This window comes from Dendrobium catenatum, unplaced genomic scaffold, assembly GCF_001605985.2.
Source record: "Dendrobium catenatum unplaced genomic scaffold, ASM160598v2 original_scaffold_254917, whole genome shotgun sequence".
Lineage (NCBI taxonomy): Eukaryota > Viridiplantae > Streptophyta > Magnoliopsida > Asparagales > Orchidaceae > Dendrobium > Dendrobium catenatum.
The window spans coordinates 1,622,534-1,641,774 of NW_021573316.1; the positions used below are offsets into that span (position 1 = coordinate 1,622,534).

A 19,241-nucleotide genomic window follows, 5' to 3' on the forward strand; every position below is an offset into this window, starting at 1 on the left:
ATATATATATATATATATATATAATAGTTAATTAATTAACCAAACTTAAATCACTTCAGGTAATAGTTTTTTAGCAAATATAATAATGTGTTTAATAACACTAATTTATAGCTATTTGAAAAAAAAAGATATAAAATGATATTGTTAAATTTAGAGGTTTGGAGAGAGAAAAGGCTTCATTCTATTATGTAAAATTATTCATATGTATAGATCTATATAAAATATCTTAATAAAGAAATAAATAATTATGGAATAATGCATAATTTCCCTAATATAATCCTTCATAAATTAGCCACCCAAATATAGAAGCAGATCGGCGTGATCCAGGTGAGCTTCTCATAGGCTCAAGGGCCAAGAGACGGTTGAGATTTTAATATTCCCCCTCAAGTTGGTGAATAAAGATTTGTCATTCCCAGCTTGGTAATTAGTCCTAGAAAAGTAGAGTTATCAAGTCCTTTAATGCACTATAGAATCCTCCATTTGATCAAAACTTTGGGAGAAATTAGCTTTCGACATTGCGGTGACGAAGGATAGCAATGAAAGCTATATTAAGCAGGGCAGCAATGAGGCTACATTGGTTATAGATAGGATATCAACCATAAGAGAAGGCCAAAAATGAAGGTACGATAGTAGGAAAAAAAATCTGTTTTTAGAGTTGCGACAAGTTTTAAGGACACGGTAGAAAAACATGTCTCAAGCAGTCAGCACTTGACACACAAATCTCCTCCCGTTCAATCGAGCCAGCCTTCAGCCCAATGCAAATCAGTCGTTCGACTCCACCTAAGCACTCCTGCTAGATCGACCCCGTACAGGCGCACTCAAGCTCTCTAATCTCTCCTGTCTGATCACAGGAAGGAGTGTAGATCTTGCACTCTTGCTTGTCCCAGCCATAGACCCTCACGAGAGGTCCTGCACTTAACTTCTCTCGCTTCTGCTCGGTCGACTCTGGACGTTGCATCATTGCATGCGAGAGAGCCCTCCTGCTCGATCTCTTTTCGGTCTTGAAATCACGAAGGAAGCAAAATGATTAGTATTCCTCAGAATTACGTCAATGAAGGCCGGTGGTGGGAACTTGTATTCCTCATAATTTCGGCAATGAAGGCTGGTGATGGAAACCTGTATTCCTCAGAATTTTGGCAATGAAGCCCGATGGTGAGAACCTATATTCCTCATAATTCAGACAATGAAGGCTGGCGGTGGGAACCTGAAGAACTAGGAAGTGCCAACTCCTTCAAGGTAGATAAAGTGCTTCTAATCTCTTTGTTGCCTCACCCTTAATATCAACAATTGACTCCATACTCAGGGAGATATCGTACTTCACCATCTGTGTGACCATCTTCCCTAGTGTGCACATTGTCTGGGTAACTCCACATATCAGGATTGTTCCATCGATGAGCTTCGGATCTAGCGATTTGACATCAGTGCAAATCATACCAGCAATGTTCTCACTAACGATTCCATCAGCGACAGTGAAGATGGCGAGAATGTGGGTTACAAAGTAGCATTTGCCCGATTTGAGGGATTTATCCCAGCGGCGGAGATCTTGGGAGAGGTCGACTTCTTTTGCTCTTTAGAAGGAGGCTTCGACCTTTTTGTATATCTCTTAGATCTGAGGGTAATAGATCATTAACAAGCATAAGTAGTTGGGATTTGGGGCAAGGAGGGGCTCTTCGTGTGGAGGATTTGTTGGCATGTTCAGTAGCTCTTCAACCACTCGTTTCTTGCTCGGTTCGGCTCCAGCACACGCATGAGGGTCGATCATCCCTGCTCAGGCACACATGCATGCAGTTCCTGCTCGCTCTCTCTCTTGGTCATCTTCTTCACTCAGTTCAACCCCTAGGTAGGCATGCACGAGAGGGGTCTCGTGTGCCTTTTTTAGCCACACGCAAAAGACCGGAAGGGGAAGCCCTCTCGCTTGCTTGGCTGCTCTGGACGTTTGCGAGTAGGAAGCAGAATGTAAGAACCGGCTCGCCCTGGATCGCACGTAGCGTTGAGCGCAATCCCTCTCAATCTCTCCCAGACACACACGCAGAACGAACAAGAAGTGGCTAGCTCCAGTGAAATAGAATGGAGAACTAATGATTAAATGACTACAAGAAATAGTGATAAGAAGCACACGATTGTGCTTAGTTGTTGTGATAGATGCATGAAATTTGAACCAAGATTTCTCTATGAGCAGGAAATAAACCTACATCACTTTGATGCAACGTAGAGAAGTGGTGTAACTCGTGCACTTTATTGCAACCTTGTGCTTCATAAGCAAGTGATGTGTAGGGCTAATGCATCACTTTGTTTTGCTTCTAAAATGCGCTTTGAAGCACACTATTAACAATACTATTTGGTATGAATAAATCAATGATAATTTCTTAAGAAAAGCATAAAGCTGTCCCTTGCCCTCTTTTTGGTGCTAAAATAATGATTGCATGCTAGTATTTATTGGGCTTATCTTTTTATTATTTATTTATTTATTAGGTTTATTTAGATGCATATTCGGTCTTATATTAGGGTATTATAGGCCTACCTGAAAAATTTTATATATTTCAAACCCATGTAGCTGTATTGATGGGAAACACTGCTTACATTATATATTTATAATCTACATGCATGCCGAAACTGAAGAACGACCTTGTGGTTCCCTATTTGTGAGGTGTTGGGCAAGTTTGCTCTCTTTAGGCCAAAGCTTGGCTCTCTGAAGGGTGTTTTCTTTCTTTGGCCTTCAACAATAGATGCAAGAAAGTTATAATTTCTACACCCTAGTCAAGTTATTTTTGAGTTAATGTCACTACAAAATAATTTGTGGTTTAATTTAGATATGAAAAAGTGACCTTACTGTTGTGCGTTTACATAGGAAAAAATAAGTTGTTTAATTATTGAGGAATGGGATGATAGGTTTTGGCATCTGATGAACCATGATTGGAGATGAAATGAAATAGTTGATTTAGCTGAAAGGTTGAAAGAATATGGATGGTGTGTGAAGGGAGGGCAACGTGAGTTGGAGTATACCAAATGTGTTATAGAGTGACCATAAGCCAACTACTAGAAGTAAATATATATAGTAAATGGTTCACCCATCATCAAACTCAATCATTGATCCCCTTTGACCATAGAGATGATTGGATTGTGCTTGCACTTGACTCATTGACTGACATTGGCTACTCGTTATGGACAAATGTAGCCACCAACAACTAAAGGAGGGTCTTCTCCATACACAAAGATCACTACTTTATGATGTTCAACCCTACAAAAATAAGTTGTTTAATTATTGAGGAATGGGATGATTGGTTTTGGCATCTGATGAACCATGATTGTAGATGAAATGAAATAATTGATTTAGCTGAAAGGTTGAAAGAGAATGGGATAGTGTGTGAAGGGAGGGCAATATGAGTTGGAGCATACCAAATGTGCTGTAGAGTGACCATAAGCCAACAACTAGAAGTAAATAAATATAGTAAATGGTTCACCCACCATCAAACTCAATCATTGATCCCCTTTGATCACAGAGATGATTGGATTGTGCTTGCACTTGACTGTCATTGGCTACTCGTCATGGACCAATGTAGCCACCAACAACTAAAAGAGGGTCTTCTCCATAGACAAAGATCACTACTTTATGATGTTTAACCCTACAATAACAAGTTATATTATGTTCTGATGTTGGGATAAATTGCTTATTGATGATAAATCTTATAACAATACATAATAATTGAATAGTCATGCAATTTAGCCTACTGAGTGAGAATTACATGTAATAATTTGAATTTTTTCAAATGATTTTTTTAAATGAAAATTTTGAATTTTAGCGCCGTGCCTTGTCGAAGAAGCGAGAGAATGTTGTTCGGTGCTTTTTTATCCGTCAATTTTATTCAGAGATTCTTCTATTTGTTGTAAGTAACTTAAATCTCGTTTTAGTATTCAATTATATTGATTATTACATAGATTTTTTATAATAACCAGAACTGATTATTTCCTAATGTATTTTGATTGTGTCATTTACATAAACAAGAAAGATTGATTGTTAATACTATAAAATGAGTTGACTGTTAAAACATAATACCCTGCACAGGATGGTGTGCCGACAGACTTTCCTTTAAAGATGATTTATGATATTATTCTGGTTATAGCCATAATATATGACCGATTACGCTGATAGGCAGGGAGTGATGACTCTTTATTGATTCAATAAAGTCACCTATAATGATAATTGATTAATTTGATTAGTGGTAATTAATATGACTGATAACTAACTAGAAATCAGTTGGGGTAAAAGTGTTGAAAACAACACCTTAATGTTGGATATCGTGTATTGCTAAATCATACATTGTTGTACGCATTAATGTCATTGACAAATATATTAATATCATTGACAATACTTGATACATTGATAATACATAAATAGATGATCCATATGTATATATAGATACGATAGATTCTTTTAGTGATTTCAGGTCAGGGAATGAGTCATGACTAGTTGGAATGAGATTGTCAGAGATCCTTAGGTTTTCTTTAAAATTTGATTTTGTATTTTCTTTTATTATTTTGTTGAGTAATATCCTTGCTAATGTAAATGAAATTTTGCTTACGCTGTTTGGCCAGTTGGCAGGTGTGACACTGATTGACCAACCGACCAACCGACCAACATCTCTCTTCAGGCTGGGCCAGTAGAAACGACACTCCACGGATTCGATAGTTTTGTCCCGCCTGAAGTGCCCAGCGAGGCCTCCGCCGTGGAGTTCCCTGACCAGAAATTTCCTAATGGAGGTGCTTGGAATACAAAGCCTTTGGGCTTTGAAGAGATAACCATCCTCCAATAGAAAATCATCCACAAGGCGCGTGTTGGCTGTGGACAAGAGAGTGTATGTCTCCTTGAAGTCGGGGCATTCCAAATAGTCCCTCTTTATTTGGTCAAATCCCATGACTTCTGCTCTCTTCTTAGTAGTCATCATATGACGACTGAGAGCATCGGTAGCCTTATTTTCAACTCCCGCCTTATGTCTAAGGGTGTATGTATACTCCTGAAGGAACTCAACCCATCAACCATGACGTGCATTTAATTTTTTTTTGGAGTTGATATAACGCAGAGCTTCGTGATCCGAGAAAATGACGAACTCTTGTGGTAGCAAGTAGTGTCGCCAATAACGAAGAGATTGGATCACTGCATAAAACTCTTTGTCATACGTAGAATAACTCTGCCGAATATCATTAAGTTTTTCACTGAAGTAATCTATTGGGTGACCTTCCTGGGAGAGGACTCCTCCAATTCCGACCCCCGAAGTGTCACAGGTCACTTTGAAGACTTTGGAGAAATCAGGAAGTCTCATCACCGGGGCTTCCACCATTTTCTGCTTGATCTCATCAAAAGCTCTGGTGGCGCCCGGGGTCCAGTGGAAATCACCCTTCTTTAAGCAATCAGTGATAGGAGATACGATAGTGCTAAAGTTTCGAATGAATCTCCTATAAAAGGTGGCTAATCCGTGGAAGCTGCGGACTTCCTAGATGTTCTGAGGGACATGCCACTCCATAATGGCCCTCACCTTCTCAGGGTCTGCGAAAATCCCTTGGGCTGACATGATGAAGCCCAGAAAGATGACGCGATCTACAAGGAAGGTACATTTCTTCAGATTGGCATACAATTGCTCCTTGAGACCTCACAAACTTGCTTTAAGTGGTCTAAGTGCTGATTAATTGACTGACTGTAGATAAGAATGTCGTCGAAGTAGACGACGACAAATTTTCCCATAAACGGACACAGCACTTGAGTCATGATCCTCATAAAGGTACTATGGGCGTTACTTAACCCAAAAGGCATGACTAACCACTCGTAGAGACCACCTTAGTCTTCAAGGCAGTTTTTCACTCATCTCCGGGTCGGATCCAAATCTGGTGGTACCCACTTTTGAGATCAATTTTGGAGAATAGTGTGGAGTTAGCCCACGTTACCTTATACGGGTTGGGGTGAGGAACGACAGAAAGACTTAACTGAGATACCATGCTGGAGGAAACAACATTTATGCTGCTACCACTATCCACGATGACTTTATAGTTCTTGTCTTTGATCTTGGTTTAGGTGTGAAAAATCGAGGTCCTACGCCAGTCATCAGTGGGTGTCGAGTGGGATAGCGCACATCTCACCACACAGATGGGAGATATATCCAATTTTTGAAGGCACTAGAGGACCGTAGTGTCGTCATCCTCCTCGAAGTATTTGCCTTCATCCTCGACCTGGTGGATCTGATCAACCTCGGGCTCGAGGTCGTCCTTAGTAATCTCCTCGATGATTCAGACTTTATATGGACTGGAGCACTAAGAAGCGATATGCCCATACCCCTGGCATCGAAAGCACTTGGTCCTGGGACTGGACCAAGGGGTATCCGGGGTGGGAGGTTTGTTTCTAAAATCAGATTGTAGTGCAGGAGGACCCGAGGGTGGTCGAGTCGTACTGCCAGGAGTGGGTTGGGTAGCAGAAGTGTGTGGAGTGGAACTACCAGCTGATCTGTAGGCGGGCCTAATGTCATGTGAACGGCTGGGATGCTATGAACGGGTCTCCTCTAAATCAAGCACTAGGTTGTAGGCATTCTCCAGTGTAGTGACGTTCCGGGAAAACAACTCATTACGAAGATCCTCTCACAACACGGTTCGAAACATAGATAAGATCTGCGTGGGGTTGGTAGAGGTCTCCTCTTTGTAGCGAATCAAGAAGTCATCGAAAGAGGCGATGTACTCCTTCATTGGTTTTTATTGTCTTGAGTCAGCCTATTCTACTTGTCCAATGATTGGGGGAAGTACGAGGGGGGCAAGTACTTCTTCTTGAGTTCCCGCTTCATGGACGACCAATCGTAATGGGGTAATCGTTCCTAGCTTCCCTAAGGCTCTCTAAGTTGGCCCAAAATTGACTCGCCCTACCCGTGAGCTTCATCTCCGCAAAGCTGACTTTCCTAGCCACAGAGATGTCATACCTTTGACCCTTAAAGAAACTGTCCATACATTTGACCCTGTCTAGGAAGAGCTGAGGATCAAGTGTGCCATCAAAGGTAAGAGCATCAACTTTAATATTTTTCATGAGTGGTAGATCAGGATCATGATGTGGATCATGTCCGTGGTAAGGTGCTCGATGATTGGCATGATGCTGCCTCTCATCCAAGTTTGGATCATGACGTGGGTCATGTCCGTGGTAAGGAGCTCTATGATTGGCACGATGTTACCTCTCATCTGGGTAGGTTTCATCCCCATACATAGAAGGTGGTCTAGATGGGGTGTAGGGAGTTGGGTGCTCTCTAGCTCGCTCAAGTGTGTCAAACCTCTCAGTGGTGTTCCTACGAAGCTCAGCTAGGTCGGCTTGGTTCTCCTTGAGTTGCTGGCTAATGCTGTTCATTTGACCTACCAACAAGTCTAAGGATCTTCCTAGTTGTTTCAGGTCCATTGGGATCTACTACGGGACGTCTAAAGTGACTAGGATGTAACGGGAAGCAGATTATATGATTTGCACACACTTATGTTTTGCAAAATAATGGAGAAAATAAACAGGGCAGCAACCTAACAGTTCTAAATGACACAAATGCAATGACTAAAATGCTGAAAATAAAATCTACCAGGGATCCTAGCACATGCAAGAGCATACCATGCTCTGATACCAGATGATGTAGAACTACGTATGGATGCAATGTTTTTGGTTAAGATTTTGCACAACTCTTGATTAGAGAAATAACAAAGAAAACTATTAGCAATTCAAAACAACGGAATAAAACAAAAAAGGGATCATGCCCGCTTAGGCTAAGTCACATAACCAGAGATTTGAAACTTCGAAATAAATTAGAAAACAACTTCATGCCAAAATAATAGTTTCAATAAAAATCCCTAGTCTAACAATGAAATTAGCAAACACATGAATACACTCAAAATTTCTACGTTTACTAAGCTTAGCAGAAGCAGGCGACGGTCGGCCTTCGTGACTACAATCAAACCACGAGAAAAGTTAGACTCAAGAAATAAGAGAAAAAGGGAGCGTAGGAAACCTTCGTCAAGGATCGGCGATGATCCTCCACTCGACGATCTCCAATTGTTCCTCGATGGCTTCCACCAAAGTGTCCAACATCCGCTCGATATAATCTTCCACCATGTGGTCGACCCTTGGGTTGCGTCGAAGAAGGTTGAATGTAAGATGCACACAAACCTGTGCTCATCATAGGAGAGGCCGTATTTAGTCTCTGGATCCGCCATTCATAGATGCTAGATGACAAAGTCTTCCCGCGGCTTGATAGTACTCTTGAATATTGTTGAAGAGAAAGAAGTTTCTCTTCAACTTGAAAGAGGGAAGAGCCAAAGACCGAAAACCTAAATAAGTTTCAGATTTGTTAGTAGAAGAGGGTGGTCGGCCAAGGGAGGAGCTTGGGAAAATCAAGCTCAGATTTTGGAGGGATTGGATTGAGTTTAGGAGGGGATTTTGGGGAGAAAGCTGAGTTTAATTTCCCAATCAAAGGCTCTTGACTTTGGAAATTATTTAGAGAGAATATGAGAGAGGAGGGGGGCGGTGGAGCAAGAGAGGAGTGGGGATTTAATTCCAAAAGGGGAGGCATGATTTTGGGAAGGAATTAAAGGAGGTGGGGCCTTGGGATTTTCGGCCAGAGGAGGTGAGAGGGAGTTTTGAATTCTTTCCCAAAGAGCCACTAGGATTTGGAAACAAAATCATTAGGAGATCCTAAGGGGCGCCGGCGACAATATGAGAGTGGGAGGGAATTTTGGCAAACAATTGGGGCTTCCTATTTTGGGTTTATGAATTAGGAAGGATTTAAATTAACTCCAATTTAAATTTGAAATTCAAATAGGGTTAATTTAGAAACTTTCCTAAAATAGATTTAAGAATTTAAGGAAGATTTTAAATTTCAAATTGTTTAGATTTGAATTCAAAAATCTGCCTCAATTACTCCAATCCTAATTAGGCAATGAAATTTAAAGTGGGAAGGAGGCTAGGGCCGGTGGCTAGTGGGGGAAAATTTGTGGAGCTCGGTTGGGAAGGGACGATGTCTTGGAGATGGAGATGGTTTGGATGTAAAGATGTCCGGTAGGGGTGGTGGAAGGGGAAAGGAAAAAGATAAGGAAGAAAACCACGAATCTGACCGTCTCCAAGGTTGGTGGGTGATCCGATCTCCCTCTCCTAGGGATTTCTCTCCAATCAAACTCTCAAGCTCTTACAAGAACTCATGCAATGAAGAAATTTTAATCAATCATCCCTTCTTGAAAACTAAAACAAGGGGCTATAAATAGCATAGTACATGAGATTCATGAAATAGAAAGACGAAAATGCCCTCGGGGCTTACATACGACATCCCTTTACTAGAAAGGTATGACGGGAAATAAAATAACATAAAATAAAACGAATACAACGACTCATAAATAAAACAATACATAACATAAATCGAAAGTACAATGACTCGATCGTGGCCGTAGATCGATGGCCACGCCTCTGATAAACCTTCCACAATCTGATGTCCCCATCAGTTTTTGTAGTCAAAAGTTGTATTTCTTGATATTGTGGTTCTATTAAGGACTTGAATTAGATCCCTAAAAAATCTAAGCAATCTTTAATTGACTGATCTCTGCTACTATCTTTGATGTTAGGAGCTTAGATACATTCTATGGATGATTTATTAATAACTTCAACAATATTATTGTCCCTTTGAAGGATCTTTTGGAAAAGGTCCAGTTTAGCTGGACACCATCCGTTGGCTAAGTTTTAAACAAATCAAGGTATTGATGACCGCATTAATAGTTTTAGAACTCCCTAATATTGGGAAAGATTTTGGGGGTATCATGTGGTGTTGGTATTTGTGGCATTATGAGCTTAGGTGATCAAGTCTGGTACTTTAGTGAAAATTGAAAGAGGCTAAATAAAATGTATTCTACACTTATGATAATGAATTTTATACTTACATCCAAGCATTAAGATTTTGCTAACATTATTTGTATTTAATGGAATTCTTTCTCTTATTGATAATTAAGCTTTCAAAACATATATAAATACTTAGAAGAAGTTGAGTAAAAGTTATTATTAAGTGGATTGAATACCTTAGGGTTTACATTTTGTCTTGAAACATACACGTGATATTCAAAATAGACCAATAGATGCATTATTCCAAATTTCTTTACTTTTAATCTCTACTCACATCCGTTTTTGACATAAGAAGATATGATTATGTGGTGTGCCTTGACTCATTAAATTTATCATGATCATAAGGATGTCATATATTCCTTTTGCTACTTTATGATGTGAAACTTTGCATTCCCAAGGACTCGTTTCATGATCATATTGTTTGGAAAATGCATGCTTGTGGTATGTTAGGTAGCATGGTTGGGATAAAATTATACATTTTCTTGAGTGTTGATTTATTGGTCTTCATTAAGAACGATACTACTTGTATTGTTAGTGTCATGCTTACCAGATAGAAAAAAATTGTTAAACAACCTGCTGGCATGTATACTTCTGCACTTGTACTTTTGACTCCTTAGGTTGATTTGTCTAAGATTTAATATTGGGATTACCTTAGGACTTTTCGTAGCCATGGTACTATAATGGTGCTAGTGGGCCTTTTAAAAAAGGCTCACTTTATTTCATGCTCCATGACTATTTATGCTTCTTATGCAACAAAACTTATCTTTTCGTGAAGTAGTTAGGCTATATGAGTTATCAAATACCATAATATCTTATAGAGATGTTAAGTTTTTGTTCTTATTTTAAGGATTTTATCTAATTGTTAGGTACTACTATTAAGTTTTCAATAGTCTTCACCTTTAAATTGATGATTAGATTGAGATAGTAAATAGAAGTGTTGGAAATACGAAAATATTTGGATGCCAAAAGTCTTGGTATTTGGGTTCTCTATCTTCTGATCATCAAATTTGCATAAAATAACATTATATGTAATTCTATGGGCAAGATATCATTTGAAATTGTTCAAGTACTAAACCCTAGAAATCCTATAGATCTTATTCCTTTACCATTGCATGTATATTCTAATTTTACAGCATTATTTTCATAACATATACATGATTTACATGATAAAATTAAGAAGCATGATCATTATAAAAAATTTTCTGATTCTATACATGTTAAGAGAAGTACTCAAGATATAAGAAATATGACTTTGTCATGATTCATATGTCTTGAATGCTGGCACATACCAGATAGAAGTAACTATAATCAAGGGTATTTAGGCATTTCAAAATTAGTAGGAAAATCTAATGCTTATATTTGAAATTTGCCTCATGATATACTTATTGGTCCTATTTTCAAAATTAAGGATATATCACCTGATCAAGGAACATTCGAAACTCAAGAAATTTCCTGGTGTTTCTTCTACATGTAAGATTTCAACCACAACTGCGGCTTTTATAGAACCAACATATATATATATATATATATATATATATATATGGTTCCACCTGCCTTTTTGAATGATGAGAGTATCATTTCAAATGAATTAATATTTGGGGAAACTGCAGAGCACAAATTTTGTGGTTAGGTGGACCTCCTTCATATGATATTTGGATGCCCAAAGAGGAATCGCAAAACCCAGTTCTACCGAGTTGAGTTCTTTGCATCCTATCTGAGTTGATGAAGTGTAGGTCTTCAAATAAGCCGAAACAATTTATAAAAGCCCAATTGGAAATGGTCCAAGTACGAGAAGTTAAAGCAGAATAGAACAGACGTAAATTGAGCCCATTTTCAAGCCTTTTGATCTCTTATGCTTTTGTATAATATTTTATTTTATTTTTTATAATTTTGAGTTATTTTGTTAGGTGTTGTCTTTCTTTTTTTTGGATTAGAATAGGTAAATTTAAAGTTTGTTAGAATTGGATAGGATTATATTTCATTTAAAGTTTAGCCTTATCAGTGTAATCTTATTTTCTAGAAGTAGGGATCCATGCTGTAGAAATATACGATGTTCAAGAACACCAAGGCAAATACAGAGAAGTGTAAATGAAGAAGAAAGCTAAAACAGGAATTCTTATTATATCAGGATCTCCCTGTACCGAGGAGTACATGCCTATTTATAAGAAAATATAACAGCTGCTATGCTACATACATCGCAACAGTAACATTAAGTATTTGATGTATTATCCTGTTGCTCTAATACTTGCTACATGATTGGATTATTATTAATTGAATGAATGTGGCCAATTGAGTGCTCCGAATTATATATGTGGAGTTTCTTCTATATAGGGGTGCCAATTTTTGACCCGACCCGGAAAAATTTGGGTTCGGGTCAACCCATTTATGAAACGTGTCGGGTTCGGGTTCGGGTTTAGTAAACTGACTCGTTTCAAAAATCGGGTCGTGTTCGGGTTGACCCGGGAACCCGAAAACGACCCAAAAATGACTCGGAAATGGTCCCTGCCCAGCTGCCCGCGTCGACTGCCGCTGCTGGCTACCACTTCCATTTTAATTAACCGGGTCGGGTTGTGTCAACCCGGCAACCCGCGCGGGTCAGGTTCGAGTTGACCCATTTAGAACCGAGTCAACTCGGGTTCGACCCGAACCCGACCCCCCGTCTACCCGAATTGACACCCCTACTTCTATACCTATCATCATTCAGTATTCAACATGAACATAAAATGAGTGGTATTAAAATCTCAACAAATTGGCAAAAGTTTTCCATAGTGGGATAAAAGAGATTTTCTTACGGCTATTATTACTATCAAAGCAATGAGTAGTAATCCCTGAAAATTAATGATGTGTGTAAATAACTTAGTATTTGATAAATCCTGCTTCCTAGAGGCATCTACTAACTTGGAAACATTTGCGTTTGTTTATATTTTTAATGAGTCACGCTTCTTTTAGTATTCATTACTCTTCTCTACACATAGTTGAAGTTGGTACTTCTATCGGGCATGCAGGAGGCATTTTTTACAGTGCCATCAGGGTTTGTTAAATAGGCACTTTGAGAAACTTCTCCAATGTGATCCACGTCTTAAAACACTAAATCAGCAACCAGAGATTGTTTTGGAGTCTTCGTGCTTTGAAGCTTCAGGCTTGGAGGACCAAGATGAGTCCAAGTGCCTTGAGTTTGAGAATGTGAAGGACAATCAAGGATCCTCTACTGGATTTCATGATCCCAAATTACCCCGTGCAAAGACGGAATATAGGGATAAAGTTGATGCAGTGCTAGATCTTTCAGTGAGGCAAGTGCATTTCCATGATTCAGGTAATTTTTGGTCCTGCACAAATCAACTGATATTACTTGCATTACTTAATGACTTGGTATGGTAAATCTGATATGTAGCTTAAAGAATGAAGAAAATGATCCTTTAACTCTTTGTGAAGGATCAAAATGATCCCCTAACTCTTTTGAGAGACTAATTTGATCCCTCAACTATTTAAAATGTGATATTTTTTGTTATAATATTTTATGTTGGAGTTAATGGTGTTAAATGTAAGAGTATTTTGGTCATTTTTAATTAAACATTTATTAAATGTAATTTTCAATTAATTATAATTTTTTAAAATTTAATTAAATGTTTATTTAGTTAAAAAATTTTATAATAATTTTAGTTTTAATTTAAAAAATGTCATATTTTATAAAATATGATGGTAAAATATGTGTGCCTAAGTTGAAAATAACATCTATTTGCATTTGATAACAATTAAAACTAAATAGATGTTATTTTTAACTTAGTTACCTATCATATTTTAAATATGACTAAAATTTTTAAATTAAAACTAAAATTATTATTTATTTTTTTAGTAAAGAAACATTTTATAAATTTTTTTAGAAATGATTACCATTACTTTAAAATTATGTTTAATAAATGTTTAATTAAAAAATAACAAAAATACTTTATATGTAACACCATTAACTCCAATATTAGATGTTAGGATAAAAAATATCTCATTTTAAAAAGTTGAGGTATCAAATTAGTCCCTTAAAAGAGTTGGGGATTATTTGGTCCCTCACAAAGAGTTCATGAACCATTTTGATCTTTTTCTCTAAAAGAAAGTATTGGTGCTCCTTTGATTCCTTATTACATTAGTTCTAACCTTTATATTTGCATGATTCTCTATGCAAACTCTCCCTTTTGCCTGTTTTAAACTTCTTTTTTGGGCTATCTTCTATTCTGTGTTAGGAAAAAGAAAAATTACTTGAGCAAAACTCTAATTTTGTTACTCTTTATTATGCCTATTTTTTCCCTGAGATCATTTTTTTTTGGTAAATCTTTTTAAGATTATCATTTCCTCATGCAGATTGTGTGAAGTTAGTTTTATGAATCCTCATTTGTCAAGATGATTACTTTTTGAGGTGTTAATTCTTATGTTTATGCAAATTCTTATGCATAGCACCTAGATATATTAAATTTAATATACCTTTAATTCCTTCATATGTGTTTCACATTAATTCCACACCTTGTGTTTAAACCATCATCATCTATAAGCCGTCGAATAGAGTTTGTAATCTTTTTCATCTTTGCTTTAACTTCTGCTGGTATCATCCTCGGTGCATATTATCTGATAATTTTGTTCAAAATTTGTGCAATCTCTTAGGAAACTCTACGCCTAAATAGTATCATTTTCTTGCTAGTCTAAGTGACCCTGTTTAATGGATTCAATAGTCTAATAATTTTTCATTGGTATGCAATATTTTTTTCATACCAATATTCAATAGTCTAATAAAAAAAAACAGAAACTCTCCTTTTCAGCAAAGTTGAGCTTCATTATTTCGTTATTGAGAAACTACATTACATATCCACCTGGTTATGCAACCATTTTCTCATTTTGGTTTTTAATAGTAGGTGCTTCTGTCAAGGAACCACCAGTGCAATTGGAACAGCTTAAAGCACCAAAACTTAGAGCCTCCATGTCCAAAGAGGATTTAGTAAGCCATTTAGAGCAATGCATTTCCGAACAAATGGCTTCAGGTAACCCACTCTTCTCAGCCGGCTGCTTACCAAACAAGGAAAAGCTAGAGGAATTGGCCGACCATCTTCTCACGGATTCTCAAACTTCAGTTTCTGATGAGAAATCTCTTATATCAAAAGTAAACTCATTCTACAGTCTCCTTCAAAAAGATTCCTCATTTCAAAACCTGCATTCAGGTATCAATCCTACTGCAGAAGAACACCAATATTTCCTTGAAGATGAATCCAAGCAATTATTGCCAGAAAGAAAAGCTCTCGATGACCCACAATCTTGTGGCATTACTAGAAAGGAATCATTCGGTGAATTGCTGATGAATCTACCTCGAATTGCCTCATTCCCGCAGTTCTTATTTTGTATTGCCGAGGACAATTATGACTAATGGGCTGCCTCTGAAAATGCTGTATGTCAATGGGTTTAGTAATGCTGTTTGGAAAGTGCTTTTGTTAACGTGAAAACTGAATCAGGGCAAGCTTTTGTTGACCTCAAAAGGGTTCTCTTCTTGTGAATGTGTGAATAAACCTTGTATAATCTTATATTCTCCTTCGATGCTTTCAGTAGCTTTTGCAAACTATTTTGTGCTCAAAATCAGCTCCCAGAAATACTTATTAAAAGAATCACAGGATTGTCAGGAGATTTCGTGGATCTACACCATCAGGTTTGCTCTTGCATGTGACCGGTCGGCTCACTGTGCATGGATTTAAATGTGGGTTCACTTTCTTAAATTATTTATTTAAGCTTCGTTTGGGACGGCTTTCTTCCTGCTTCTTAAAACTATTTTTTAGTTAAAAAGTTAAAATTTTTGTATTAGAAAACTGCTTTAAGAATCAGTAAAAAAGCCATCTCAAATGAAGCCTTAGATTCTCATAGACCGTTGGCTAAGGTTTCTATTTCTTCTCAAGATGATTTCTAAACTTCTTGACCGTAACATCTGCTAGTTTAGGGTTTATGGATTGTAATCCGAAGGTTGCCTGTGTGGGAGTGTTGGTTCTTTTTCCTTTTGATTTCTCTTACTTGTAGGACTTTCTTTTGTTATACCTGTTAAAAGTTGTCTTTTTTAACTTGTTTTTTGATCACCTGGAACTGCAGTATTTTTAAATTTAGGCTTCGTTTGGGTTAATCTTTTTATCGCATTATTTTCTTAGATCATAATCATAGTTCTTATTTGTCATTGTTTTTTTACTGTTTTTAATAAATTTTAGTGCCGGGAAGTTGCTTTCTACAGTAGTTTTTAAAATAGTTATTTTCTCTTCAGTAATTGTACAATCACCTTTATAAAAAAAATACGGTTATCTTAAACCGACCATAAGTACTTGAGTCAAGGCTCTAAAAAATTCCAAGAAAATAACGAGGGACGCATACTCTTGGACCTACAGCATAAAGGCTTAGGATGTTTGGGGAGTTCTCGAGTGGAAAAAAAAAAAAGTTAGAACCACATTTTGGGACTTTTTTTTTATGTAATTAGGATTTAACTCGAGCATGATTTTGTAAATATTTAATAAAACTCGAGAATTATTTGATATGGTAGGTGTTAAATTTGATTAAATTTCAGAAAACATTTTAATTTTATCTTAGGATTTAAATAATCTAATGATTATAAGATCTTACTTTATCTATTTGGTTTATATCAACTTTAATTAGACTTATTAAATTATCATTAACAGAATATCTCATCTCAATTAATCATTATTTAGTGATTTACTAAGTTAATTAAACATAATAACATTTATTTAGTCTAATTAAATTGCAATTAATACCAATTTGCTTTACTTAATGTTTGTAAATTAATAAATATCAATTATTCATAATTATTTAATTTTTTAGTTTATGTATTTATATCTAGTTTTATTGATTAAATATTAATCGTTTTCTTTCAAACCTAATTAAATTAATTAAAAATCTTAGCCGCATTTCCTATGTTTGAGGAGTTAGCTAATGTTTAACGGAGTCTAGGGAAGAAAAGTAGGGGAGCCAGCTAACAACCTAGGAGGTGAATTTTTGAAATTTTAAAAAGGAATGGATCAAAATTGAACACATATTAATGAAGTCAAGGGAAAAAAATAGTAAGGGACATTTTGAGATTTCGGAACCATTCAGAAGTGTCCCAACTTAATCTAAGTGTTGGACTTTATGTTTTAGATTGAAAGAAGATTTAATTTGAGTTGAATATTTTATTAAAAATTTGGAATTATATTCCCAGAGGTTAGGGTCTTATGATACAAGATCTGCCTCAAATCCTAAATCTAAATTTGGACACTTCACCATAGTTGTTCGAATCTAACTAATGCAGTGCAGAGTCTGGACTTATCCCGTCCTGGATTGGAAAGCCAGCTAACCACCTAATCGATTTTAAATACATGAATCAGTCATTTTATGATAGAGTGGTAGGGACATTTTTATTAAAATTTTGGAGAGCTGTGGTCAACATCTAGAGATTGTCTTAAGTTGCTCATTTGACTTATGCAGGGTGAAAATGTTAAATACTGATGCAATTAAAATTTTGACTTCTTTAAATATATTTCTAATGCAATACGTGCTAGTTGACAACTCCAAATCATGTATGCTTGAAATTTAAAAAGGCTTAAAAATAATTTTTTAGAAGACTGAGCTTTCCTAGGTCCGGCACCTCATTCTCATAGGTCAGATTATCCGGACTCTACCCGCAAGCAGGGAAGTGTCTAAAATAAGGGAAGAAGAAATGTAGAAATATGCATGCGACCCCGGGGGCGATCCCTTGGTCTGCAGAAAGTAAAGTGGCTGGACACCATTGACAACAACCCGGATTCTAGTTCTAATAAAGACGCAAGTGACTTTGAGTGGGATAGTTTGTCTTCAATTCTTCAATCTTCATTCCTTCAACCTCCTTGGATTGTTCGTGGTAAGCTACCCTAATGGAAAAGATAGCTCTTCTTTTAAGGGGAAGGTTACCCTTTCCGCTTTGGGTAGGAAAAAGATGATCCGAATTTAGATTTCTAAATATAAAAGGGCTACGCCCCTAAGGGGTATCCTTTTCTCTTTGGAATCCAACCTTTGGACCTATGTATCCCAACTCAAAGCTCAACTTGCACAACACTTAACATTTTACACAAATTACATTTGATATGAAATAAAAATTTTAGACTCTCCTGCAGGGTTATCCTAAGCATTTAATAAATAAAAAAAACATCCCAAGTAGTTATATATATATATATATATCCAATAGTAATCAGGATTAATTAAGTTAATTTAAGTTGGTTAAGATTAAAAAGTAGATTAATATTAAATATTTTAATTAGTAACTAATTTTTAGGAGGTTTGTTAAGTGTTTATTACTCAAGTTAAAAAATTCTGAAATTTTAATGGAATTATTGAATTTTCTAAATTATCTAAATGTGTTAATTAAGGGGTTAAAAGTTGACTTTTAAAATTAATATTAATATTAAATATTTCATATTTTTAATAAATATTAGAGCTTATAATGAGTTGTTAGACTATTAGCACGCTCAATTCAAAGTTTTCTATGAAAAGTTATGAATTTTAAAATTTAAAGCTTAGATTTGAACTATGGTTGACTGAATTGTTGACTTTTTGACTTTGACCAAATTTTGAAGTTTTGACTTTTTTAGAAAATAGTATATTTTAATTAGTCATTAGCCTTTGAGTTTGATTGATTTGGAATTTTCTATAATTAGTTATGAATTTTAGAAATTTGGATTATTAATGAATTTTGAAATTATACTACTTAAAAATGATTTTAGAATTTTGGTTCGAACTCATTCCAAACTTGATGGAATCACTCCCAAAAGTCATATATGGCCCTGGGGAGTGTTTCCAAATATTTGAAAATTATTTGAGATTTTTAATAATTTTTAATTAATTAAAATAATTAATCTTTGATTTTTCCTCAAAATTAAAATATCATTCTTCTTATTCAAGTCATGAAATTCATCAAATAAACTCATGTGATTGTTATCTATTAATGCATAATCTTTTCTAAGGATTTTATATTCTCTTTATAATTCTTGCAATTCTAAATTTAGACTAGCATGTATTTTCTTTAGTTTTCTATATGCATCATGAATTTTTTCAAAAACTTCTAACAATTCATTATAGGTCAAGTCACATACATCTTCTTGATCTGACTGATTAAGATTATCAGCCATTAAGCACAAGTTTGTGACTTCTTCCTCCTTTTCTATTTCTGATGAATCCGAAGTCAAGTCCTCCCAAAAAGCTCTTTGAAATATCTTCTTACCATTCTTCAGATTTGATTTCTCCTCTACCTTCTCCTTGTTAGGAGTGGCTTTTAGGTTTGAGAATTCCGATTTTATGTGTCTAGGTTTCTTGTATTCATAGCAAA

The 19,241-nt window shown here is 36.2% G+C and overlaps 1 protein-coding gene across 3 annotated transcripts in view; it reads left to right on the forward strand.

Annotated features, from left to right (window-relative positions):
* Positions 1–15,473, forward strand: part of LOC110103525 — a 21,073-nt gene extending 5,600 nt beyond the window's left edge. For 2 of the 3 annotated variants that reach the window (XM_020832276.2, XM_020832278.2), the window contains exons 5-6: positions 12,889–13,196; positions 14,776–15,473. In XM_020832276.2, coding sequence (XP_020687935.1) covers positions 12,889–13,196; positions 14,776–15,284 — 817 coding nt within the window. In that variant the 3' untranslated portion in view covers positions 15,285–15,473. The remainder of the gene's footprint in view (positions 1–12,888; positions 13,197–14,775) is intronic. The other variant, XM_020832277.2, reaches the window with a different exon arrangement.
* Positions 15,474–19,241: the final 3,768 nt, after the last annotated feature.